The sequence below is a fragment of the Hemitrygon akajei genome, chromosome 8, assembly GCF_048418815.1.
Source record: "Hemitrygon akajei chromosome 8, sHemAka1.3, whole genome shotgun sequence".
NCBI lineage: Eukaryota > Metazoa > Chordata > Chondrichthyes > Myliobatiformes > Dasyatidae > Hemitrygon > Hemitrygon akajei.
Genome location: NC_133131.1, coordinates 72,025,074 through 72,050,500, shown reverse-complemented (window position 1 = coordinate 72,050,500; position 25,427 = coordinate 72,025,074). Strand labels below are relative to the sequence as shown.

Below are 25,427 nucleotides of genomic sequence, written 5' to 3'. Positions count from 1 at the left end.
AGGTTGGCTTCTAAGGACTCTCCAACTCATCTTCTCCGTATTATTGGTCTATCTGTTTTTATTTGTTTATTCAGTATCTGGACAATTTGCCTTCCGCACACTGTTGCTTGTCTGTGTGTGTGTGTGTGCGGCGTTTCGTTGCCGATATTGCGCCTCTTTGTATTTACCGTGCAGGAAGTCTAGTCTTCGGGTGACATGTACATTACTTCGGACTCGGTTCTGTGTACACAGCGCCGTGTCGGACGGGGAGGTGGAGTTTCCCGGAGGTAGGTGAGTGGGCGGGGAGAATGTGGGAGGGGTTTGACGGGCGACTCGCTCAGACACACCGTCCGACTCTGAAGAGGGGCCGGGCCAGGAAAACCAGTCATAACTAGAGAAAGTCCGTGCAGATCTCGGCAGAGCAGCCGCCAATGATCCGGCCGAGGGGAGCCCAGACCATGTCCGGGCTCCATAAACTGCTGGGCAGGAACTTCGAGAACCTGACTTTGGACTCTGGCTATGGAGGAGCCGGAGCCTCGTGCAGATCGTCCACTCTGTCGCTGCCCCACTTGGGCAACACCTTGTACTCCTACCCCACGGCGGCCAGCAAGAGGTACACGAACAGCTGCGGGACGCTGGACGCCGGGTTGCTGGAAAGCTCCGGACCCCTGGAGTCCCCGGACTGTTACCCCAAACTGCCCCACTTGGAGGAGGTGCCCTGGTCCGAGCAAGAGGTGGGGGAGATCCTGAGGAGGTGCAGAGCCGGAGGTCCGGCCGCGGATAGCCAGCTGTTGGAGAGACTTTCCGCCTACCTGGGCAGGGCGCTGGTCCGCATCGCCCGGGAGGCGCAGAGACTGAGCCTAGTAAGCGCTCAGTGTAGCAAGCACGAAGTGCAGGGCGCCGCCAAACTCGTCCTGTCCTGGGCCCTGTCCCAGAGCTGCATCGAAGCGGCCGTCAAGGCTCTGTCCGCCTACAACATGAGCTGCAGGGAGCAGCTCAATGCCAGCAAGAGCGCCTACTGTAATCTGACCTTCTCTGTCGGCCGCTTCTTCCGCTGGATGGTGGACTGTAAACTGTCGCTGCGCGTCCACGAACACGCGGCCATCTACCTGGCGGCCTGCCTGGAGAACCTGCTGGAAGAGCTCTACCTGAGGCTGCTGGACCACCTGGGCGCCCGGGCCAACGAGCAACTCGGCGGGCTGGACAAGGCACTGGAGCAGGCTGTTGGCAGCGATGCTGATCTCTGGGGCCTCTTCCAGGCTCACGACCACCTGATCTGCGGCAAAAACGCTTATGGTAAGTGGACTCCGGAGGTGAGGGGCGAGCAGGGGGCACTGGGAGATTCGACAGTGGCGTTTAAGTGGTACACTTCTAGTGACCATTTTATCAGGTACACATGTATATCTGCTCGTTAATGCAAAAAGCTAATCAGCCAATCATATGGCAGCAACTCAATGAACAGAAAGCATGGTGAGGGGGTTCAGTTGTTCAGACCAAACATCAGAATGGGGAAGCAATGTGATGCAAGTGGCTTTACTGTGGAATGATTGTTGGTGGTTTGAGTATCTCAGAAACTGCTGATCTCCTGGGATTTTCACACACAACAGTCTCTAGAGTTTACAGAGAATGGTGTGAAAAACAAAAATAAACAGCCAGCGAGTGGCGGCGCTTTGGGTGCAGAACGCCTCGTTGATGAGAGAGGTCGGAGGAGGACGGCCGGACTGACGGGAAGACGACAGGAGCTCAACCAACCAGGCGTTCCAACACTGGCATCTCTGGACACACAACACGTTGACCTTTGAAGTGGACGGGCCACAGCAGCAGAAGACCATGAACATACACTCAGTGACCACTTTTTTAGGTCGAGGTGGTATCAAACGAAGTGGCCCTAGAGTACAGATCCAGGCTCCTAATGGTTGAATGTCTGTGATTTGTGTGTTTCCTCAGACTGGCTCCTCTTACTCGGTCCTTTACTGTATACATTGTTTTACTTCAAACTAAGATACCTGGAAGGAATGGGAGCATGTCTGGGCACATTCACAGCCAATCATTTTGTAATGCAACTGCATTTTTGTTCTTCAACGGACAGTTTGTTTTCCCAAGCGATGTGCACGTCCCACAGTTAAATACTATTTATACCCACAGTGCCCACTCCAAGCTTGGCTTGTCCAGGCTTTCCTTGTGAGGTAAGCTATCCACTTGACTTTGTAGTTTAGTGACTTTCTTGAAACTGCCTCCCCTGGGTTGACTTCATTCCTTCTGCAATATTGCTTGCAGTTCTCCAGACCTGGGCTCGGAAATGCCCTGTGTGACTGAAGTCCCACTTCAAAGTGAACTTGTTATCATATTACACCTGTACTATCCTGAGATTCATTTTCTTGCAGGCATTGACAAGAAAATAAGAGCAGGCCAGTAGAATTTAGAAAACAGACTATACATAAACAAAGACTGGCAAACAATCAACGTTGAAAAGAAGACAAATTGTGCAAATAAAAATCAATAAGTAGTGCTAAGAACGTGAGTGTAGAGTAATTAAAACTGAGTCCATAAGTTGTGGAGTCAGTTCCGAGTTGAGGTGAGTGAGGCACCTTCTAGCTGACCGCCTTACCGCCACCCACCTTTCCATTCCTGCTGAGGGGTCTCAGCCCGAAATGTCGACCGTTTATTCACTTCCGTGGATGCTGCCTGACCTCCAGCATTTCGCCTGTGTTGCGCCCGATTATCAGACGCTGCAGATTTTCTGTTTATGATCTAATGCCCTGAGATTCATTTTCTTGCAGGCATTTACAGGAGAATAAAGAAATATGATAGAACTTATGTAAAACTATACAGAGGTGAAGACTGCCAAACTGCCAGTGTGTAAAAGAAGACAAACCGTGCAAATGAAATAAAATAATAAATTATACTGACACATGCATTGCAGAGTCCTCAAAAGTGAGCCTGGGTTGTGGAATCAGTTCAGTGAGGTTATCCTTGCAGCCTGATGGTTGAGGGGTAAAAGTTCCTGAACATGGTGGCGTGGGACCTAAAGCTCCTGTACCTCCTGCCTGAGGGTAGAATGAAGAAGAGAGCATGGCCTGGATGGTGGGGTCCTCCACCATCCCCGTGACTGTGTGGGCTTCCTCCAGCTACATGTGCTCAATGGTGGGGAGGGCGTTACCGGTGCCCGTATCCACTGTGTTTGCGAGTTGTGATAGAGTCCGTCAATATACCCTCCACCAAACCGATTAGAGCAGGGGGCTAAGCTCACGGCCTTGTGCTGTACCTGTACTTAGGGAGATTGATAGGGTTATGAAATCAAAAACTTCATGACATCTTAAAAGTTTCTTTCCTCCCCTGCAGGCAGTTAATCTGATCAACCATTCTAGTGTGCCACCTCAGCCCCCTCTATTTATTACCCCCCCGTCACTGGTCTGTACCGTAAACACTTTAAACCACTTTTTATAATGCTTATATTTGCACATTTTATTCCATATCTGTACTTAAGTTTACATCTTGTTCTTGATATACATATTGTTTACATATTTTAGTTTACGTATTGTTATTGAGATTTGTTGAATGTTGTGTTTTGTTGCATGTCCTGCCCTGACCAACACACCACAGCAAGCTCCTGACCATTGCTTATTCATTGTTGAAAAGGCATTTTCTCTGGTTCAGTTACAGCATAAAGCATAACCTGTTAATTATTGCTGGGTCTGTCACGGGTAAGATAAGAAATGCTTCATCATACACAGTTCCTGTCCCTTTGCATAACCCTTCTCTAGAATGCAGCTGACATCACCATTCAGACATGTTCCAAAGATTCCAAGTGGACGATATTAATCACTGAACATTCAGAAAGGCCCGACTTTTTCCAGCTGAAGAGAACCCCGGATCTGGGAGCTTGGAGCAGCAATCAAGCTGTTGGAGGAGTTCAGCCAGTCGAATCGAGTCTGTGGGAGGAAAGGAATTATGTGGGGGGTTTTGAACCGAAACTCTGACAATTCCTGTCTTCCCTCAGATGCTCCTTGACCCACTGCAATTGTTGGACTTTTTAAAACTTTCCATTCAGTGGAGGCTCCCTTGTTGCGTGCTCAGTGGCCAATTTATTAAGTACAGCTGCTTTCTGTATCTGATCAGCCTGTATTTGATCAGCAACTCAATGTATAAAAGCACGCGGGCATGGTTAGGAGGTCCCCTGTTGCTCAGAAAGGGGAAGAAATGTGATCTAAGTGGCTTTGACCGTGGAATGATTGTTGGTGGTTGGCGGAGTGGTTTGAGTATCTCAGAAACTGGGATTTTCATGCTCAACAGTCTCTCGAGTTTACAGAGAATGGTGTGAAAAACAGAAAAAAAATTCCAGTGAGTGGCAGTCGTGTGGCTGAAAATGAGAGAGGTCTGAGGAGAATGGCCAGACTGGTTCAAGCTGACAGGACGTGACTGCAATTCAACTCCAGAAAGACGCCAAGTCTTCATCGTTGTAGGAACATAACTCACGCCCACATTTTCTGCGGTATGATCAATTGCTAATTAATGTGTAAATCAGAAACTTGTGAAGCTACTGGTGAGGTAGAGGGTAGCTGTTATTTTTAAAAGTTGTCCCAATTCACGGGGGCTCACTTCATCGGCCTTAGTTGATTTAAACAGCAAAAAAACCCATTAAATCCTAGTGGCCACCCACATTGATTTGACTTCCCAATCCCATTTCGACTTGCTGGTCCATGGCTTTATGATCAGTAGTTTCAGATTACACAATAATTAGTAATTAACTATACTGCAAGAAGCGTGGGCGAGTGACAGATTCTCTTTTCCTCTGGACTAAGAGACAGAAAGCAGAACAATCTTTTACTTTTGTAGAGCTTATTTGAAGTAAAATACAGTTTGTTCATTATGTGTGGTGTTCTGTGACGTGGGTGATCATGGTCTTTCCATGATCACGATTGTTCTTGGCAGTTTTTTTCCACAGAAGTGGTTTGCCATTGCCTTCTTCTGGGTGGAGTCCTTACAAGATGGGTGACCCCAGCCATTATCAATACTCTTCAGAGATTGTCTGCCTGGCATCATTTATCACATAATCTGGACTCGTGCTATGCACCAATTCCTCATTCAACCATTCACCACCAGTTTCCATGGCTTCATGTGACCCTGATTCGGGGGCGGGGGTCGGGGGGCTAAGTAGGTGCTACACCTTGCTCAAGGGTGAGCTGCAGGCTAGTGGAGAGAAGGAGCACCTTACACCTCCTTTGGTAGAGACGTACCTCCACCCCGCCACCCTAAAATATAGTAGATGTCTGAAAACCTATTAGAAGCAAAGTACTGGAAATAATCAGCAGGGAAAGAAACAAGTGGCATCATCTTAAGTTGACGGCTGTTTATCTTTAAGCTGTTTCTAACAGAATTAACATAGTTTCTTCAGAATCATTCCTTTGTTGATTCCTAGGGATGTTGTTTCTCTAATATCGTTCCTTTGTTGATTCCTAGGGATGTTGTTTCTCTAATATCGTTCCTTTGTTGATTCCCAGGGATGTTGTTTCTCTAATATCGTTCCTTTGTTGATTCCGAGGGATGTTGTTTCTCTAATATCGTTCCTTTGTTGATTCCTAGGGATGTTGTTTCTCTAATATCGTTCCTTTGTTGATTCCCAGGGATGTTGTTTCTCTAATATCGTTCCTTTGTTGATTCCCAGGGATGTTGTTTCTCTAATATCATTCCTTTGTTGATTCCCAGGGATGTTGTTTCTCTAATATCGTTCCTTTGTTGATTCCTAGGGATGTTGTTTCTCTAATATCGTTCCTTTGTTGATTCCTAGGGATGTTGTTTCTCTAATATCGTTCCTTTGTTGATTCCTAGGGATGTTGTTTCTCTAATATCGTTCCTTTGTTGATTCCCAGGGATGTTGTTTCTCTAATATCGTTCCTTTGTTGATTCCCAGCATCGTATTTCCTGGCTTCAGCTGCCATCTTCTAGCTATTCTCCCATCTTTTTATTCGGGCTTCTTCCCCCTTCCTTTACAGTACTGAAGAAGGGTCTGGGCCGGAAACGTCAGCAGTTCAATCCTCTCCATAGACGCTGCCTGACCTGCTGAGCTCCTCCAGCATCTTGTGTGTGTATTACTCTGGATTTGTAGCATCTGCAGACTTCCTCGTGTTCCTTCAATATTGGTACTTTGTTAAGTCCCAGAAGTTTCCAGGAACAAAGTTCCTCCTATATCATCCCTTGCATCAATTTTCCCAGGGAGAAAAGGCTGAACAAGTTAGGTCTTTATTCTTTGGAGCGTAGAAGGTTGAGGGGAGACATGATAGAGGTATTTAAAATCATGAGGGGGATAGATAGAGTTGACGTGGATAGGCTTTTTCCATTCAGAGTAGGAGAGATTCAAACAAGAGGACATGAGTTGAGAGTTAGGGGGCAAAAGTTTAAGGGTAACATGAGGGGGAATTTCTTTACTCAGAGAGTGGTAGCTGTGTGGAACGAGCTTCCAGTAGAAGTGGTAGAGGCAGGTTCCATATTATCATTTAAAGTAAAATTGGATAGGTATATGGACAGGAAAGGAATGGAGGGTTATGGGCTGAGTGCAGGTCGGTGGGACGAGGTGAGAGTAAGCGTTCGACACGGACTAGAAGGGCTGAGATGGCCTGTTTCCGTGCTGTTATGGTTATATGGAACAAAGTTCCCCCTGTATCATCCCTTTGTCAATTTTCCCAGGAACAACATTCCTCCTGTATCATTTCCTTGCTAGGACATGGAAATTGCCCTGCTAATGCAATGCATGATTGTCCCTAAAACTCAGATTGTGATGCATTGAAGGCTCGTGTCCTTCTTCTGGTTCAGAAGGGACACAGCCACACGGTTTTGGTGAAGTGGGAGTTGTTTCCATACCTGTCATGGTTACTGCTTTCTGTTCCCTCTTCAGACGATGGTGAAGCAGACTTGTGGTTGAGAGCTGAGTTCTGTCCAGAAATGTTAGTGTGGTTTGACAGTGCAGCAAATGGCATGCAGCCTAATATAGTCCATTTAAACAACTGCAAGGCTCTTACACATACCTCAGTTAAAAGCTGCAGCTGATTTAGAGAAAAAATTTCACAAAGATTGCACACGCTTGCAAATGCACACTGTCTAAAAAACCACACAGGATGCTGGAGGGACTCAGCAGTTCAGACAGCATCTATGTAGGGAAGTAAACAGTTGCCATTTTGGGCCAAGCCTGGCTTAGTATGTGACAATAACAGAAAAACAAACTGAAATGGGGAGAGGAAGGATAAAACCTTTGATGTCACACTACCTGATCCCCTTCTCACCTGCACATCACCTCCCTCCTTCCCTTTCTCCCATGGTCTGCTTTCCTGTCCTATCAGATTCCTTCTTTTTCAGCCCTTTGCCTCTTCCATCTATCACCTGCCAGCTTCTTACTTCATCCCCCCCTCCTCCCCCACCCAGCCCCTTCCCCCTCACCTGGTCTCACTTATCACCTGCCAGCTTCTTACTTCATCCCCCCTCCTCCACCCACCCAGCCCCTTCCCCCTCACCTGGTCTCACCTATCACCTGCCAGCTTCTTACTTCATCCCCCCCTCCTCCCCCACCCAGCCCCTTCCCCCTCACCTGGTCTCACCTATCACCTGCCAGCTTCTTACTTCATCCCCCCCTCCTCCCCCACCCAGCCCCTTCCCCCTCACCTGGTCTCACCTATCACCTGCCAGCTTCTTACTTCATCCCCCCCTCCTCCACCCACCCAGCCCCTTCCCCCTCACCTGGTCTCACCTATCACCTGCCAGCTTCTTACTTCATCCCCCCCTCCTCCCCCACCCAGCCCCTTCCCCCTCACCCGGTCTCACCTATCACCTGCCAGCTTCTTACTTCATCCCCCCCTCCTCCACCCACCCAGCCCCTTCCCCCTCACCTGGTCTCACCTATCACCTGCCAGCTTCTTACTTCATCCCCCCTCCTCCACCCACCCAGCCCCTTCCCCCTCACCTGGTCTCACCTATCACCTGCCAGCTTCTTACTTCATCCCCTCTCCTCCACCCACCCAGCCCCTTCCCCCTCACCTGGTCTCACCTATCACCTGCCAGCTTCTTACTTCATCCCCCCTCCTCCACCCACCCAGCCCCTTCCCCCTCACCTGGTCTCACCTATCACCTGCCAGCTTCTTACTTCATCCCCTCTCCTCCACCCACCCAGCCCCTTCCCCCTCACCTGGTCTCACCTATCACCTGCCAGCTTCTTACTTCATCCCCCCTCCTCCACCCACCCAGCCCCTTCCCCCTCACCTGGTCTCACCTATCACCTGCCAGCTTCTTACTTCATCCCCCCCTCCTCCCCCACCCAGCCCCTTCCCCCTCACCCGGTCTCACCTATCACCTGCCAGCTTCTTACTTCATCCCCCCCTCCTCCACCCACCCAGCCCCTTCCCCCTCACCTGGTCTCACCTATCACCTGCCAGCTTCTTACTTCATCCCCCCTCCTCCACCCACCCAGCCCCTTCCCCCTCACCTGGTCTCACCTATCACCTGCCAGCTTCTTACTTCATCCCCCCCTCCTCCCCCACCCAGCCCCTTCCCCCTCACCCGGTCTCACCTATCACCTGCCAGCTTCTTACTTCATCCCCCCTCCTCCACCCACCCAGCCCCTTCCCCCTCACCCGGTCTCACCTATCACCTGCCAGCTTCTTACTTCATCCCCCCTCCTCCACCCACCCAGCCCCTTCCCCCTCACCTGGTCTCACCTATCACCTGCCAGCTTCTTACTTCATCCCCTCTCCTCCACCCACCCAGCCCCTTCCCCCTCACCTGGTCTCACTTATCACCTGCCAGCTTCTTACTTCATCCCCCCCTCCTCCACCCACCCAGCCCCTTCCCCCTCACCCGGTCTCACCTATCACCTGCCAGCTTCTTACTTCATCCCCCCCTCCTCCACCCACCCAGCCCCTTCCCCCTCACCCGGTCTCACCTATCACCTGCCAGCTTGTCCTCCTTCCCCTCTCCCCCCATTTTCTTATTCCAGCTTCTTCCCCCTTCCTTTCCAGTCCTGATGAAGGGTCTCGCCCTGAAACGTCAACTGTTTATTCATTTCCATAGCTGCCGAGTTCCTCCATCATTTTGTGTGTGTTACCCTAGATTTCCAGCATCTGCAGACTCTCCTGTGTTTCCCAGCTTCAGTGCAGCAAAGTTTTCTTGCCGTTGGCTGAGAGTTCACTATCACCCATGACAGAAGCCAGAGCTGTTCCGTGGGACTTTATGTGTAGGAAAGAGTCTAGTCTAACAGCCAGACCGAAAGACAGCACATCGGGTTGTGCACCACTTCCTCTCAGCCTCACTTAGGCTGTGAAGTGGAACTCACAACCTACAAACTGGAGACGGATGGTCAAAACCCTGGTTATACATACCAATTCAGGAGGCTGATGCTTGAACTAGTCCAGGAAATCAGGCTCCATGCCTCCGGGTTCAGGAACAGCTGTTACTTCACAGCCATCGGGCTCCTGAACCAGCATGGATAATAATTTCACTCACCACTTCTCTGTACTGTTTTAATGATCTACAGGCTTTCAAAGGACTCCTTGCAACTCTAGATGGAGAGGTGAGAGGCCAGGGGGTTTAAGTCAGGAGGCCAGGTGAAATGTTCTTACTGGAAAGAGGTCAATATTCGTGCCATCAGAGTGGAGTCAACTAAGACGGAATATAAGATACCACTCCTCTACCCCGAGGGTGGCCTCAACTTGACACAAGAGAACGACACTTTGGAATGGGAACGGGAATTAAAATGATTGGCCACCGGGAGGTTCCGCTTTTGGCGGATGGAGCGGAGGTGCTCGATGAAGCGGTTTAGGACGGACCTCACCAATGTAGAGGAGGCTGTGTTGGGAGCACCAGACACAATCAACGACCCCAGCAGGTTCGCAGGTCAAGTGTTGCCTCACCTGCAATGATCGTTTGGTGCCCTGAGCAGGGGTGAGGGAGGAGGTGAATGGGCAGGTGTGGCACTTAGGTGTCAGTGGCGGGAGGGAAGGGTGAATGAAAGAGGGAATTGCAGAGAGAGCCATCCCTCTGCGATTTAGTAATAAATTTACTGTGGACTTTAAAGGCTGCCTCAGGAGCCTGATGATTATAGACTAGTAACTGTTTCTGACACCACTTCCCCCGTCCCCCCGTACCTGCTGCCTAGTGGTAGTGACAGGAAGAGGGCATGGGCTGGATGGTGATGGTGAACATGCTTTCCTGCAACTGTGCCCGAGGGCTTTTCCTGTGACGAACTGGGCCGTTATGTATTACTTCCTGCAGACTCCCCCGTTCCTGGGCTTTGGTGTCCCACGCCACCAGGTTCAGGAACAGTTATTACTCCTCAATCATCAGGCTCTCGAACCAGAGAGGAAAAATTTAGTCACCGCAGCAGTGAACTGATTTTACAACCTATGCACTTACTTTTAAGGACTCTACAACTCATGGTCTCAGTATTAATTTATTATTTTTTGTTTGTTTACACACACTTTGTTGTTTTTATAAAGTGGTTGTTTGTCCATCTGTCATTGATTCCAATTTGTACTTACTGTGAATGTTCACAATAAAACGAATCTCAGGGCTGAATTAGTAACATATGTGTACTTTGATAATAGGTTTACTTAAAAATCCATAAGTCGTGGGGTGGAGATCTGTCCCTACCAAAGGAGGTGTCAGGAGCTGCTTCCCTCCTTCTCGCCCTTGGGCAACCTTCCCGATCAGGGTGACGTGAAGCCATGGGAGCAGGTGGTGGACGGTCGTATGAGCAGCCGGTGCAGATCACAAGTTCTGGTTATGCGACCACTGACACTAGGCAGACAGTCTCTGAACAGTATTGATAACGGGTGGGGTCACCCTTCTTGTAAAAACACTGCCCAAAAGAAGGCAATGGCAAACCCCTTCTGTAGAAAAATTAGCCAGGAACAATCATGGTCATGAGACTAAGATTACCCGTGTCATAGGACACGGCTCACAACGAATGAATGGTTTTATGGTCTAAGTGGCGGTGAATCATCTTGGTGCGTCTGTCTGACTTTGGAGATTCCTCATTGAAGCCCCGATAGATTTGACTTCTCCTCGGAATATGTCTCTGAGATGTCTAACCGAACGCCGACCTCTTTTCTTGTGTTCTCAGGTGTGCCCTGCCTTCCGACGTACCTCAGTATGTATGCCGAGCGCCATCATCAGCAGCTCTACACCAGCCATGACCTGAAGAACCTGGAGCAAGCCATGCTGGCAACCTCCGTGGGCACCATTGCTGAACTCAGTCAGTACTCTGCGACCCTCTCTCCTCCTGTCAGTGCGCGGACGAGTGGGGGGGGGGGGGGAGGGCGCTTTGACACTTCATTATGTTTCAGAACAGTCCAGACCGGAAGACCTCAGTCACCATTTCTGCAAGCGCATTCATGTGTGTAAAAGGCTATCATGTATGGTGCTGTGATAAAGCTGTGTATTGACTTATTTCGAGATACTGCGAGGAACAAACCCTTCCACCCCAACGAGCCCCACCCCGCCCAGCAACCCATCTATTTAACACCATCCTAACCATAGGACGATTTGTAATGTCCAATTAATCTACTGACTGGTATGTCTTTGGGCTGTGGGCACCCGGAGGAAACCCAGGTGGTCACGGGTAGAACGTACAAACTCCTTACAGAGAGCGTCAGAATTAAACTCTGACGCCTTAAGCTGTAATTGTGCCGTGCTAACTGTTACGCTACCGTGGCGCCCGACATCCAAAAAGCAGCGCCTGGCATTAGGGACCCCCATCTCCCAGGACATGTCCTCTCTTCACTGCTAACAACAGGCAGGAGGTACAGGAGCCTGAAGGCACACACTGCGCCATCTGATTGCTTATCAATGAACCGCTGAACTCTGCCTCGCTGGTTTTTTTCGCTCTGCTTTTGCACCATGTATTTGATTTTCACACATATAATTCCTTGTTGAAATTTACAGTTTTTTGTGTATTACACCGTACCGCTTTCACAAAACAACAAATTTCCCGACAATGTCAGTCATGTTAAACCTGATTCTGATCCCTAAGGAGCGTAGTTTGGTTTGGTTGTGTATGTGTACAGTCTGATGACAGTAAAGGAACTGGAATGGTGATGGATGCTAACCTCCTTTCCTCTGTTCCCTAGGCGACTTGATCTCTCACTCTATGTACTACCTCCAGCAGTTTGGCGCTTTGCACCGTGACCAGGGGTTTCAGTTGCACTTCAGAAAGGGCCCGTACTCCTGGGAGCCGGGGGCGTTACACAGTCTCTACTACTACACCCACTGCCCGCAGATGGAGTGGGAGAACCTCGGTGAGGAGCCTCCCAAGGGCAAGCTGAACAACGAGAGGTGAGGCAGCTGCAAGCCTTCCTCCACGGGATGGGCCGGCACGCTCTCTTGTGCCGAGCGGATTCGTTCACGGGTAGCACAACATGTCCCGCTGGGCTTTTGGGAGTTTGAACGCTTTCTGTGTCGCACATCAGGGGATTTCAGAACGCCGTCCAAATAATTGCTTCTCTCTGGAGCGAAGGAGAGTGAGAGGCGACTTGATGGAGGTGTACAAATTAATAAGAGACGTGAATCAAGTGGAGAGCAGGCGATCTTTCTCAAGGGTGGAAATGGTTAATGCGAGGGGGCATAATTTTAAGATGATTGGAGGAAAATATAGGGACGATGTCAGTGGTGGCTATTTTGCAGAGAGTGATGGGTGCATGGAAGCCCTGCCAGGGGTGAGGTCACTAGGGACATCTAAGGAATTCTTAGATGATAGAGAAATGATGGACTCTGTTGGAGGAAAGGGTTAGATTGATCTTGGAGTAGGTTAAGCGGGAGGCATGGCATTGTGATGTATGCTCAGAGGAGATTTACCAGGGTGCTGTCTGGACTAGAGAGCATGTCTTATGGAGGACAGGATGAGTGAGCTAGACCGTTCTTTTGTCTCAGGACCCTGTAAGGAGCCACTCTTGGCTCCAACTTTTTTTTGAGGGAGCTAGAATATAAAAGCAAGGATCTAAAAGAGGTTCACGAGAATTATCCCAGAAATGAAAGGGTTAACATATGAGGAACGTTTGATGTCTCTGGGCTTGTACTCGCTGGAATTCAGAAGACTGAGGGAGGAACTTATTGAAACCTATCGAATATTGAAAGGCCTCAACGGGGTAGACGTGGAGAGGATGTTTCCTCTAGTGGGACAGTCTAGGACCAGAGGACACAGATAGAGTGGACGTGGAGAGGATGTTTCCTCTAGTGGGACAGTCTAGGACCAGAGGACACAGATAGAGTGGACGTGGAGAGGATGTTTCCTATAGTGGGACAGTCTAGGACCAGAGGACACAGATAGAGTGGACGTGGAGAGGATGTTTCCTATAGTGGGACAGTCTAGGACCAGAGGGCGCAGATAGAGTGGACGTGGAGAGGATGTTTCCTCTAGTGGGACAGTCTAGGACCAGAGGACACAGATAGAGTGGACGTGGAGAGGATGTTTCCTATAGTGGGACAGTCTAGGACCAGAGGGCGCAGATAGAGTGGACGTGGAGAGGATGTTTCCTCTAGTGGGACAGTCTAGGACCAGAGGGCGCAGATAGAGTGGACGTGGAGAGGATGTTTCCTATAGTGGGACAGTCTAGGACCAGAGGGCGCAGATAGAGTGGACGTGGAGAGGATGTTTCCTCTAGTGGGACAGTCTAGGACCAGAGGGCGCAGATAGAGTGGACGTGGAGAGGATGTTTCCTATAGTGGGACAGTCTAGGACCAGAGGACACAGATAGAGTGGACGTGGAGAGGATGTTTCCTCTAGTGGGACAGTTTAGGACCAGAGGACACAGATAGAGTGGACATGGAGAGGATGTTTCCTCTAGTGGGACAGTCTAGGACCAGAGGACACAGATAGATAGATAGATAGATAGATACTTTATTCATCCCCATGGGGAAATTCAACTTTTTTTCCAATGTCCCATACACTTGTTGTAGCAAAACTAATTACATACAATACTTAACTCAGTAAAAAATATGATATGCATCTAAATCACTATCTCAAAAAGCATTAATAATAGCTTTTAAAAAGTTCTTAAGTCCTGGCGGTAGAATTGTAAAGCCTAATGGCATTGGGGAGTATTGACCTCTTCATCCTGTCTGAGGAGCATTGCATTGATAGTAACCTGTCGCTGAAACTGCTTCTCTGTCTCTGGATGGTGCTATGTAGAGGATGTTCAGTTATCCATAATTGACCGTAGCCTACTCAGCGCCCTTCGCTCAGCTACCGATGTTAAACCCTCCAGTACTTTGCCCACGACAGAGCCCGCCTTCCTTACCAGCTTATTAAGACGTGAGGCGTCCCTCTTCTTAATGCTTCCTCCCCAACACGCCACCACAAAGAAGAGGGCGCTCTCCACAACTGACCTATAGAACATCTTCAGCATCTCACTACAGACATTGAATGACACCAACCTTCTTAGGAAGTACAGTCGACTCTGTGCCTTCCTGCACAAGGCATCTGTGTTGGCAGTCCAGTCTAGCTTCTCGTCTAACTGTACTCCCAGATACTTGTAGGTCTTAACCTGCTCCACACATTCTCCATTAATGATCACTGGCTCCATATGAGGCCTAGATCTCCTAAAGTCCACCACCATCTCCTTGGTCTTGGTGATATTGAGACGCAGGTAGTTTGAGTTGCACCATATCACAAAGTCCTGTATCAGTTTCCTATACTCCTCCTGTCCATTCCTGACACACCCCACTATGGCCGTGTCATCAGCGAACTTCTGCACATGGCAGGACTCCGAGTTATATTGGAAGTCTGATGTGTACAGGGTGAACAGGACCGGAGAGAGTACGGTTCCCTGCGGCGCCCCTGTGCTGCTGACCACCGTGTCAGACCTACAGTCTCCCAACCGCACATACTGAGGTCTATCTGTCAAGTAGTCCACTATCCAATCCACCATGTGACGTGGAGTGGACGTGGAGAGGATGTTTCCTATAGTGGGACAGTCTAGGACCAGAGGACACAGATAGAGTGGACGTGGAGAGGATGTTTCCTATAGTGGGACAGTCTAGGACCAGAGGGCGCAGATAGAGTGGACGTGGAGAGGATGTTTCCTCTAGTGGGACAGTCTAGGACCAGAGGACGCAGATAGAGTGGACGTGGAGAGGATGTTTCCTATAGTGGGACAGTCTAGGACCAGAGGACGCAGATAGAGTGGACGTGGAGAGGATGTTTCCTATAGTGGGACAGTCTAGGACCAGAGGGCGCAGATAGAGTGGACGTGGAGAGGATGTTTCCTCTAGTGGGACAGTCTAGGACCAGAGGACGCAGATAGAGTGGATGTGGAGAGGATGTTTCCTCTAGTGGGACAGTCTAGGACCAGAGGGCGCAGATAGAGTGGACGTGGAGAGGATGTTTCCTATAGTGGGACAGTCTAGGACCAGAGGGCGCAGATAGAGTGGACGTGGAGAGGATGTTTCCTATAGTGGGACAGTCTAGGACCAGAGGACGCAGATAGAGTGGACGTGGAGAGGATGTTTTCTATAGTGGGACAGTCTAGGACCAGAGGACGCAGATAGAGTGGACGTGGAGAGGATGTTTTCTATAGTGGGACAGTCTAGGACCAGAGGGCGCAGCCTCAGACTGGAGGGACATCCATTTAGAGCAGAGATGAGGAGGAATTTCTTTAGGCAGAATGTATGGAATTCATTGCCACGGATAGTTGGTGAAGCCAGGTCATTGAGTGTATTTATAGCAGAGGTTGATAGGTTCTTGGTTAGTCAGGGCGTCAAAGGTTATGTGGAAATGGCAGGAGGATGGGGTTGAGAGGGAAAAGCTAATCGGTTATATATTTCCTGATGAAGGGTCTTGGCCTGAAACGTTGACTGGTTATTCAGTTTGAATGTGTTGCTCTCGATCTCCAGCATCTGCAGGATGTCTAGTGCTGATCTATTTATTGACTGATTGGGATAGAGTGTGGAATCTCAATCCTTCGAACCGCACCACCCAGCAGTCGCCGATTCCAATCACAGGACAGCTCCGAATCGGAATCGGAATCAGGTTTATTGTCACCGGCATGTGGCGTGAAATTTGTTAACTTAGCAGCAGCCGTTCCATGCAATACATAATCTAGAAGAATCAATCAATTAATTATAGTATATGTATATTGAATAAATTAAAAATTGTACAAAAAAATCCAGAAATACTATATATTAAAAAAGTGAGGTAGTGTTCACGGGTTCAGTGTCCATTTAGGAATCGGATGGCAGAGGGGAAGAAGCTGTTCCTGAATCACTGAGTGTGTGCCTTCAGGCTTCTGTACCTCCTACCTGATGGTAACAGTGAGAAAAGGGCACATGATGCTCCTTTTTAACAATAACTAATTACCCTACAACTTGCGCGGGAGGAACCGGGAAACCCATGGATTCCATGGCGAGGACGTACAGGCTGCTTATGGATAACATTGGAATTGAACTCTGAACTGATGCCCTGAGCTGTAATAGTGTTGTGCCAACAGCTATGCTCCCGTGGCACAGAGCAAACTCAATGGGCTGAATGGCCACATTCCACTCTTGCGTCTCAAGGTCTGCTTCAAGCCCAGTGCACGCCGATTCCAGCCAGGCTTGCAGTCCCTGGCTCAGATCACGGCAGTCGATTGGGCATATCACCACTAAACTCAGGGTGGAATTGAGTGTTTGCTGTTTATGTTAAATGTTGTACATATTTTTATGGCAATGAACTGTGAAAAGAGGAAGTGTTAATTTATAGTCTGTCAGAAGTACAGCTTGAATTTGATGAGCCTCTGAACACAAGCTGCTGTGTGTGGCAAGTTTAAGTATCATGGGGTGATGTAAGTCGGATTTTTAGTTGTCTGGGGTTTTTCAGAGAACAGCGATGATGACTACCCTGAAAGGTTGCAGGAAGTGAAAAGTCCCCTAGTGATAGGTAGGGCTTGCTGCACGATATGGTGACCACAGGCTTGGTGCTTTTGAGCGGAGGCAACGATTGTTCTTTGTACTTGTTCAGCTTCCCGTGTGTGGGTACAAACTGCACCGTCAACTCTCACATTTCCCGGCGTTCATATGAGAATGAGTGAGGAGGGGAAGCACAGATGTGGTCGGATTAATCAGACTCGGGTTTATTGTTCCTGACGTGGGTCGTGGATTAGCAGTGAAAGCTATGAATCACAGTAAGAATGATAGATATTTAGTGCAAAAATTAGTGAGCTAGTTAGGGTACGTGGGTTCATTGTCCATTCAGAAATCTGATGGTGGGGGGAGGAAACAGTTTCCTAAAATGTTGAGTGTGTGGCTTCAGGCTCCAGTAGCTCCGCCTTGAGCGTCACAATGAGAAGAGGCATGTCCTGGGTGATGGACTTGGCTGAACTTACAACTCTGCAGCTTTTTCCAGTCCTATGCGATGGCCACTCCATGTGAAGCAGCAGGAACGAGTCACCTGAGGAAAAAGCAAATCCTTCACAAGCTCATGCACACCAGACTCTGGAGGAACTTGCATGTCAGGCAGCATCAGTTCTCCAATCCGACTCCCCTCTCACCCTTTCTCTTCCCCTCACCTAGGTACCTATCACCCTCCCTCCCTCCTCCTTCCCTTTCCTCCATGGTCCATGCTCCTGCTAGATTCTCCTTCAGCCCCTACCTCTGCCACCTATCACCTCCCAGCTTCTACTTTATCCATACCCACTTGCCCACCTCCCCCTCACCTGTTCTCACCTACCAACTCCCAGCTTCTCACTTCATACCCAGTTACCCACCATCCCACTCACCTGTTCTCACCTATCACTTGTCCTTCTCCTCCCACCTTCTTAATCTAGTCACTCCCTGACTTCCTTTCCACCATGATAAGGAGACTCAGCCCGAAACATGGACTCTTTATTTCTCTGCATAGGTGCTACCTGACCTGCTGAGTTCATCCAGCATTTTGTGTGTGTTGACCTGGATTTCCAGCATCTGCAGAATCCCTTGTGGTTATGATTTTATCTGTTTCATGGAGAGATAATTATGTAATCAAGATATGACTGTGAATTTTGTCAATTCAGGTCATGTCTTTGTCAGATAACACGAAGGTTGGTGGTGGTGTGGACAGCTTGGAAGGTTGGTGGTGTTGAGGACAGTGTGGAAGGTCGGTGGTGAGGACAGTGTGGAAGGTCGGTGGTGTTGAGGACAGTGTGGAAGGTCGGTGGTGTTGGGGACAGTGTGGAAGGTTGGTGGTGTGGACAGTGTGGAAGGTCGGTGGTGTTGGGGACAGTGTGGAAGGTTGGTGGTGTTGAGGACAGTGGAAGGTTGGTGGTGTTGAGGACAGTGTGGAAGGTCGGTGGTGTTGAGGACAGTGGAAGGTTGGTGGTGTTGTGGACAGTGTGGAAGGTCGGTGGTGGTGTTGACAGTGTGGAAGGTCAGTGGTGTTGAGGACAGTGTGGAAGGTCGGTGGTGTTGTGGACAGTGTGGAAGGTCGGTGGTGTTGAGGACAGTGTGGAAGGTCGGTGGTGTTGTGGACAGTGTGGAAGGTCAGTGGTGAGGACAGTGTGGAAGGTTGGTGGTGGTGTGGACAGTGTGGAAGGTTGGTGGTGTTGAGGACAGTGTGGAAGGTTGGTGGTGTTGAGGACAGTGTGGAAGGTCGGTGGTGGTGTGGACAGTGTGGAAGGTCGGTGGTGTTGTGGACAGTGTGGAAGGTCGGTGGTGTTGAGGACAGTGTGGAAGGTCGGTGGTGTTGACAGTGTGGAAGGTCGGTGGTGTTGTGGACAGTGTGGAAGGTCGGTGGTGTTGGGGACAGTGTGGAAGGTCGGTGGTGTTGACAGTGTGGAAGGTTGGTGGTGTTGGGGACAGTGTGGAAGGTCGGTGGTGTTGACAGTGTGGAAGGTCGGTGGTGTTGAGGACAGTGTGGAAGGTCGGTGGTGTTGTGGACATTGTGGAAGGTCGGTGGTGTTGACAGTGTGGAAGGTCGGTGGTATTGGGGACAGTGTGGAAGGTTGGTGGTGTTGGGGACAGTGTGGAAGGTTGGTGGTGTTGGGGACAGTGTGGAAGGTCGGTGGTGTTGAGGACAGTGTGGAAGGTCGGTGGTGTTGTGGACAGTGTGGAAGGTTGGTGGTGTTGAGGACAGTGTGGAAGGTCGGTGGTGTTGAGGACAGTGTGGAAGGTCGGTGGTGTTGTGGACAGTGTGGAAGGTCAGTGGTGTTGTGGACAGTGTGGAAGGTCAGTGGTGAGGACAGTGTGGAAGGTTGGTGGTGGTGTGGACAGTGTGGAAGGTTGGTGGTGGTATGGACAGTGTGGAAGGTCGGTGGTGTTGTGGACAGTGTGGAAGGTCGGTGGTGTTGAGGACAGTGTGGAAGGTCGGTGGTGTTGTGGACAGTGTGGAAGGTCAGTGGTGAGGACAGTGTGGAAGGTTGGTGGTGTTGTGGACAGTGTGGAAGGTTGGTGGTGTTGTGGACAGTGTGGAAGGTCGGTGGTGTTGTGGACAGTGTGGAAGGTCGGTGGTGTTGTGGACAGTGTGGAAGGTCGGTGGTGTTGAGGACAGTGTGGAAGGTCGGTGGTGTTGTGGACAGTGTGGAAGGTCGGTGGTGTTGTGGACAGTGTGGAAGGTTGGTGGTGGTATGGACAGTGTGGAAGGTCGGTGGTGTTGACAGTGTGGAAGGTCGGTGGTGGTGTGGACAGTGTGGAAGGTCGGTGGTGTTGTGGACAGTGTGGAAGGTCGGTGGTGTTGAGGACAGTGTGGAAGGTCGGTGGTGTTGTGGACAGTGTGGAAGGTCGGTGGTGTTGGGGACAGTGTGGAAGGTCGGTGGTGTTGAGGACAGTGTGGAAGGTCGGTGGTGTTGAGGACAGTGTGGAAGGTCGGTGGTGTTGTGGACAGTGTGGAAGGTCGGTGGTGTTGTGGACAGTGTGGAAGGTCGGTGGTGTTGGGGACAGTGTGGAAGGTCGGTGGTGTTGGGGACAGTGTGGAAGGTCGGTGGTGTTGTGGACAGTGGAAGATGGTGTAGGTCAGTGCATCACTTTTCAGTGTCAGTGATCGGTTTTCAATACTCACTGTTGTCTTTCGGGAGTTTGAACTTTCTCCCTGTGACTCTGTGGGTTTTGTCCATGTGCTCTGGTTTCCTCGCACAGTCCGAAGATATACGGGTTGGGGTTAGTAAGTAGTGGGTAGGCTGTATTGCTGGCGGAAGTGTAGCGACACCTGCGGGCTTCCTGCAGCGCGTGCTGGTCAATTATGTGAATGGCACATCTCCATAAGACATCGGAGCAGAATTAGGCCATTTGACACATTGCGTCTGCTCCACCATTCAGTCACGCCAAATTTATTATCTCTCTGAATCCCGTTTTCTAGCCTTTTCCCATCTCATTTGATCATGGTTGATGTACTCTATCTTTCAATGAGTGTCTGATAAATAAACCTGACTTTTATAGTTTGTGTTATTGAGGAATAAATTTACTTTGGGACCTTTGTAGAAACAGAACATGTTTCTTATTCAGGGACTGCCCATACATGTGCGAAGATTAGCTGCTTCCTTCTCGCCTTTTGTGTCCAGGTTATAATCATGTCTGCTCCCGTTTGTTCTCCACAGGCTGTACGAGGTTCTGCCGCCAATGGTCGAGTGGATCAGGGTTTGTGTCGCTCACGCAGAGTACAGGAGCAGTTTGACGGTGGACAGTGTTGATGTTCGACAGGCTGCCAGGTTACTGTTACCGGGTGTCGACTGTGAGCCACGGCAACTCAGGTCAGCACTGGCTTTCTGTTCCTCCTCGGCCTACAACCATCAGACCTTATGACATAGGAGCAGAATTAGGCCATTCAGCCCATTGTGTCTACTCCGCCATTCCATCATGGCTGATTTATTATCCCTTTCAATACCATTCTCCTGCCTTCTCCCCGTATCCTTAGAGGCTCTGACTAACGAAGAACCAATTGAAATATACCGGATGACTTGGCCTCCACATCCGTGATGAAGAATTCCACAGACTCACCACCCAGTGGCTAAAGAAATTGCCTCTCGTCTCCATTCTAAATGAGATCACTTCTGTTCTGAGGCTCTCCTCCGATAGGAAGCATCCTCTCCACATCCACCCTATCTCGGCTTTCCAATATTTGAAGCATTTCGATGAGATCCATATAACCATATAACAATTACAGCACGGAAACAGGCCATCTTGGCCCTTCTAGTCCGTGCCGAACGCTTACTCTCCCCTAGTCCCACTGGCCCGCACTCAGCCCATAACCCTCCATTCCTTTCCTGTCCATATACCTATCCAATTTTACTTTAAATGACAATACTGAACCTGCCTCTACCACTTCTACTGGAAGTTCGTTCCACACAGCTACCACTCTGAGTAAAGAAGTTCCCCCTAAACTTTTGCCCCTTAACTCTCAACTCATGTCCTCTTGTTTGAATCTCCCCTACTCTCAATGGAAAAAGCCTATCCACATCAACTCTATCTATCCCCCTCATAATTCTAAATACCTCTATCAAGTCCCTCCTCAACTTTCTATGCTCCAAAGAATAAAGACCTAACTTGTTCAACCTTTCTCTGTAACTTCAGTGCTGAAACCCAGGTAACATTCCAGTAAATCACCTCTGTACTCTCTCTATTTTGTTGACATCTTTCCTATAATTCGGTGACCAGAACTGTACACAATACTCCAAATTCGGCCTTACCAATGCCTTGAACAATTTTAACATTACATTCCAACTCCTATACTCAATGGTCTGATTTATAAAGGCCAACATACCAAAAGCTTTCTTCACCACCCTATCCACATGAGATTCCACCTTCAGGGAACTATGCACCATTATTCCTAGATCACTCTGTTCTACTGCATTCTTCAATGCCCTACCATTTACGATGTATGTCCTATTTGGATTATTCCTACCAAAATGTAGCACCTCACACTTAGCATTAAACTCCATCTGCCATCGTTCAGCCCACTCTTCTAACTGGCCTAAATCTCTCTGCAAACTTTGAAAACCTACTTCATTATCCACAACGCCACCTACCTTAGTATCATCTGCATACTTACTAATCCAATTTACCACCCCATCATCCAGATCATTAATGTATATGACAAACAACATTGGACCCAGTACAGATCCCTGAGGCACACCACTAGTCACCGGCCTCCAACCTGACAAACAGTTATCCACCACTACTCTCTGGCATCTCCCATCCAGCCACTGTTGAATCCATTTTACTACTTCAATATTCACACCTAACAATTGAACCTTCCGTGCAGAACCTTGTCACAGGCCTTACTGAAGTCCATATAGACAACATTCACTGCTTTACCCTCGTCAACTTTCCTTGTAACCTCTTTAAAAAATTCAATAAGATTTGTCAAACATGACCTTCCACGCACAAATCCATGCTGACTGTTCCTAATCAGACCCTGTCTATCCAGATAATTATATATACCATCTCTAAGAATACTTTCCATTAATTTACCCACCACTGATGTCAAACTGACAGGCCTATAATTGCTAGGTTTACTCTTAGAACCCTTTTTAAACAATGGAACCACATGAGCAATACACCAATCCTCCGGCACCATCCCGTTTCTAATGACATTTGAAATATTTCTGTCAAGAGTCCCTGCTATTTCTACACTAACTTCCCTCAAGGTCCTAGGGAATATCCTATCAGGACCCAGAGATTTATCCACTTTTATATTCCTTAAAAGCGCCAGTACTTCCTCCTCTTTAATCGTCATAGTTTCCATAACTTCCCTACTTGTTTCCCTTACCTCACACAATTCAATATCCTTCTCCTTAGTGAATACCGAAGAAAAGAAATTGTTCAGAATCTCCCCATCCCTTTCGGCTCCACACATAGCTGTCCATAGATCCGCCCTCATTCTCCCGAACTCCAGCAAGTGCAGGCCCTGAGCCATCAAATGTCCCTCACACATTAACCCTTTTATTCCTGGAATCATTCTCACGAACCTCCCCCTCCAATGCCATCACATCTTTTTTGCCTGTTGGGGAATACAGTTCTTCAGCGTCATTACTTTGAGACGGCACAGCTGTGCAGTGGTTTAGAGAAATGTTCTTACAGTGCAAGCGATCGAGAGTTCGATTCCTGCCGCTGTCTGTAAGGAGTTTGCACGTTTTCTGGGGGGCTCCGGTTTCCTCCCAAATTCCGAAGGCATATGGGTTAGTAGCACTAATGTTAGTAATGCTATAAGAGCATCAGCGCCCCAGGTTCAGCTCGTAGGTTAGTTGACTAATCGTTCACATGGATGTAATGGGGCAGTGCAGACTCGTTAGGCCGGAAGAGCCCGCTAGCGTGCTGCATCTCTAAATTTTAAAAGTGCTTTGAAAGATGGTCGGCCAAGTTTATAAAGATGTGGAGATTAAAAAGTGAATGATCTGTGGAGGTGAACGGATTGTTAGCATTTTTAAAAACACAGGGTGAAGAGGTGAACACACTACTGGTGTTTTTAAAAACACAGCCGTGAAGGAAGGACTGAGATGTGAAGAAGTTGCGAGAAGACTTGCTGACCCAGCTGGGGGTGGGGGACAGAATCAGGGTTTCCGGGCTGAGACCCTTCTTCGGAACTCTTTAGCGTGGCCGTTCAGTCACATTGCTCAGTGAATTCGCAAGTGTATACACTGCAATAGTTGGGTGCCACTGATACCGAGCGGAATCCATTTAAATCAATATTTTTCTGACCCACAATTTACTTGCCTGAGCAACACTGATGTTCCTGTGTAGTGAATTTCTGCTTTTCATGAAAGCCCATCATTAACCTTCATTCCCTGGAAGAATTGTACTCAGTTTGCACTTAAGGAACATGCATACAACAGTCCAGGCCCAGACCCTCAGGCCCATAGTGTTGTGCTGACTGTTTAACCTACTCTAAGATCAATTTAACCCCTCCCTCCTGCTACACAGCCCTCTGTTATCCAATATCCATGTGCATATCTAACAGTCTCTTAAATGTCTTTAATGTATCTGCCTCTATCACCACCCCTGGCAGGGGTTCCACACACCCACCACTCCCTTTGTCCATCTTTACATCTGACCCCCAAACCTCCCTCCAAGTACCTTAAAGTTATGCCTCCTTTTATTACTGATTTCTACCCTGGGAAAAAGACTCTGGCTGTCCACTCTATCTATACCTCTTCTCATCTTGTACACCTCTATCAAGTTGCCTCTCATCCTTCACTCCAAAGAGAAAAGCCCCAGCTTGCTCAAACTATCCTCAAAAGATGTGCTTTTGTGCCGACCATTTCCTCCATTTTTCTATCATCCATGAGTCTGTTAAAATCCCTCTACCACAGGGATTCCAACCTTCTTTATGCCATGGACCCCTATCATTAACCGAGATGTCCTTGGACCCCAGGCTGAGAACCCCTGCTCTACTACCATCCCTAGCAGGGTGTTTGATGACTCAAAAAGAATATTAAAAAAACACTTACCTCTGACATCCCGCTATATTTTCCACCAATCACTTTAAAATTATGTCCCCTCATATTAGCCATTTCCTCGTTCTGTGTACAAGAAGAGTAGAAACATGGAAACAAAGAAAACCCACAGCACAATACAGGCCCTTCAGCCTACAATGCTGTGCCGAACATATACTTACTTTAGAAATTACCTAGGGTTACCCATAGCCCTCTATTTTTCTAAGCTCCATGTACCTGTCCAGGAGCCTCTTAAAAGACCCTGTTGTATCCGCCTCCACCACTGTCGCCCGACAGCCCATTCCATGCACTCACCACTCTCTGAGTAAAAAAAAACTTATCCCTGACATCTCCTCTGTACCGACTTCCAAGCACCTTAAAACTCTGCCCTCTCACGATAGCCATTTCAGCCCTGGGTAAAAAGCCTCTGACTATCCACACGATCAATGCCTCTCATCATCTTGTACACCTCTATCAGCTTACCTCTCATCCGCTGTCACTCCAAGGAGAAAAGGCCGAGTCATCGTATTATAATTGAGTCGGGTTCAATTCTCTACTCCCACCCTGGCAGTGCTTTCTGTGTATGTGAAGTGTAGGGTTCAGTCTCTACTCCCACTGTCAGCCGCTACAGAGGTGCCCAAAGTGCAGAGTGGGAGACACTGACACGGGTCGATAGTTCCCAGACTTCAATGCAAATAGCGCTACAGCAAAAGAAAACAATAATAACTAAAACTCTCAAATGGAAAACGAAGCCTACACTGCGGCTGAAAAGAACAAGAATTAACCAAATACCGCTAGTCTTCAGAGTCAGTTGACTCAACAGTCCAATTTCTCAGGCAAGGTGGAATGCAGGAAGCAAAGTGTTGCTGTGTCCAAGTCTCGACAAAAACCACGGGCGGGATGAATGGAGTTAAATACCATCACAATGAAATAGTTAGCTGACACATGCATATTCACGAGCGCAATTGCCGAATCCATGGTTGTGACAGGGCCCCCTCTCTAGGCACAGCCCCTGAGGCGCCACAGACCTGTGTTTACTGGAAGTCGCTAATGAGGGACTTGTCTGGGATGTCCTTCAGTGATGCTGATGGGAAAGTG

The 25,427-nt window shown here is 48.8% G+C and overlaps 1 protein-coding gene across 2 annotated transcripts in view; it reads left to right on the top strand.

The window, feature by feature from the left end:
* Positions 1–321: 321 nt before the first annotated feature.
* LOC140731980 (ankyrin repeat and BTB/POZ domain-containing protein 3-like) overlaps positions 322–25,427 on the top strand; it is a 70,258-nt gene continuing 45,152 nt past the window's right edge. For both annotated transcript variants that reach the window (XM_073054030.1, XM_073054029.1), the window contains exons 1-4: positions 322–1,275; positions 11,084–11,215; positions 12,090–12,294; positions 20,496–20,648. In XM_073054030.1, coding sequence (XP_072910131.1) covers positions 411–1,275; positions 11,084–11,215; positions 12,090–12,294; positions 20,496–20,648 — 1,355 coding nt within the window. In that variant the 5' untranslated portion in view covers positions 322–410. The remainder of the gene's footprint in view (positions 1,276–11,083; positions 11,216–12,089; positions 12,295–20,495; positions 20,649–25,427) is intronic.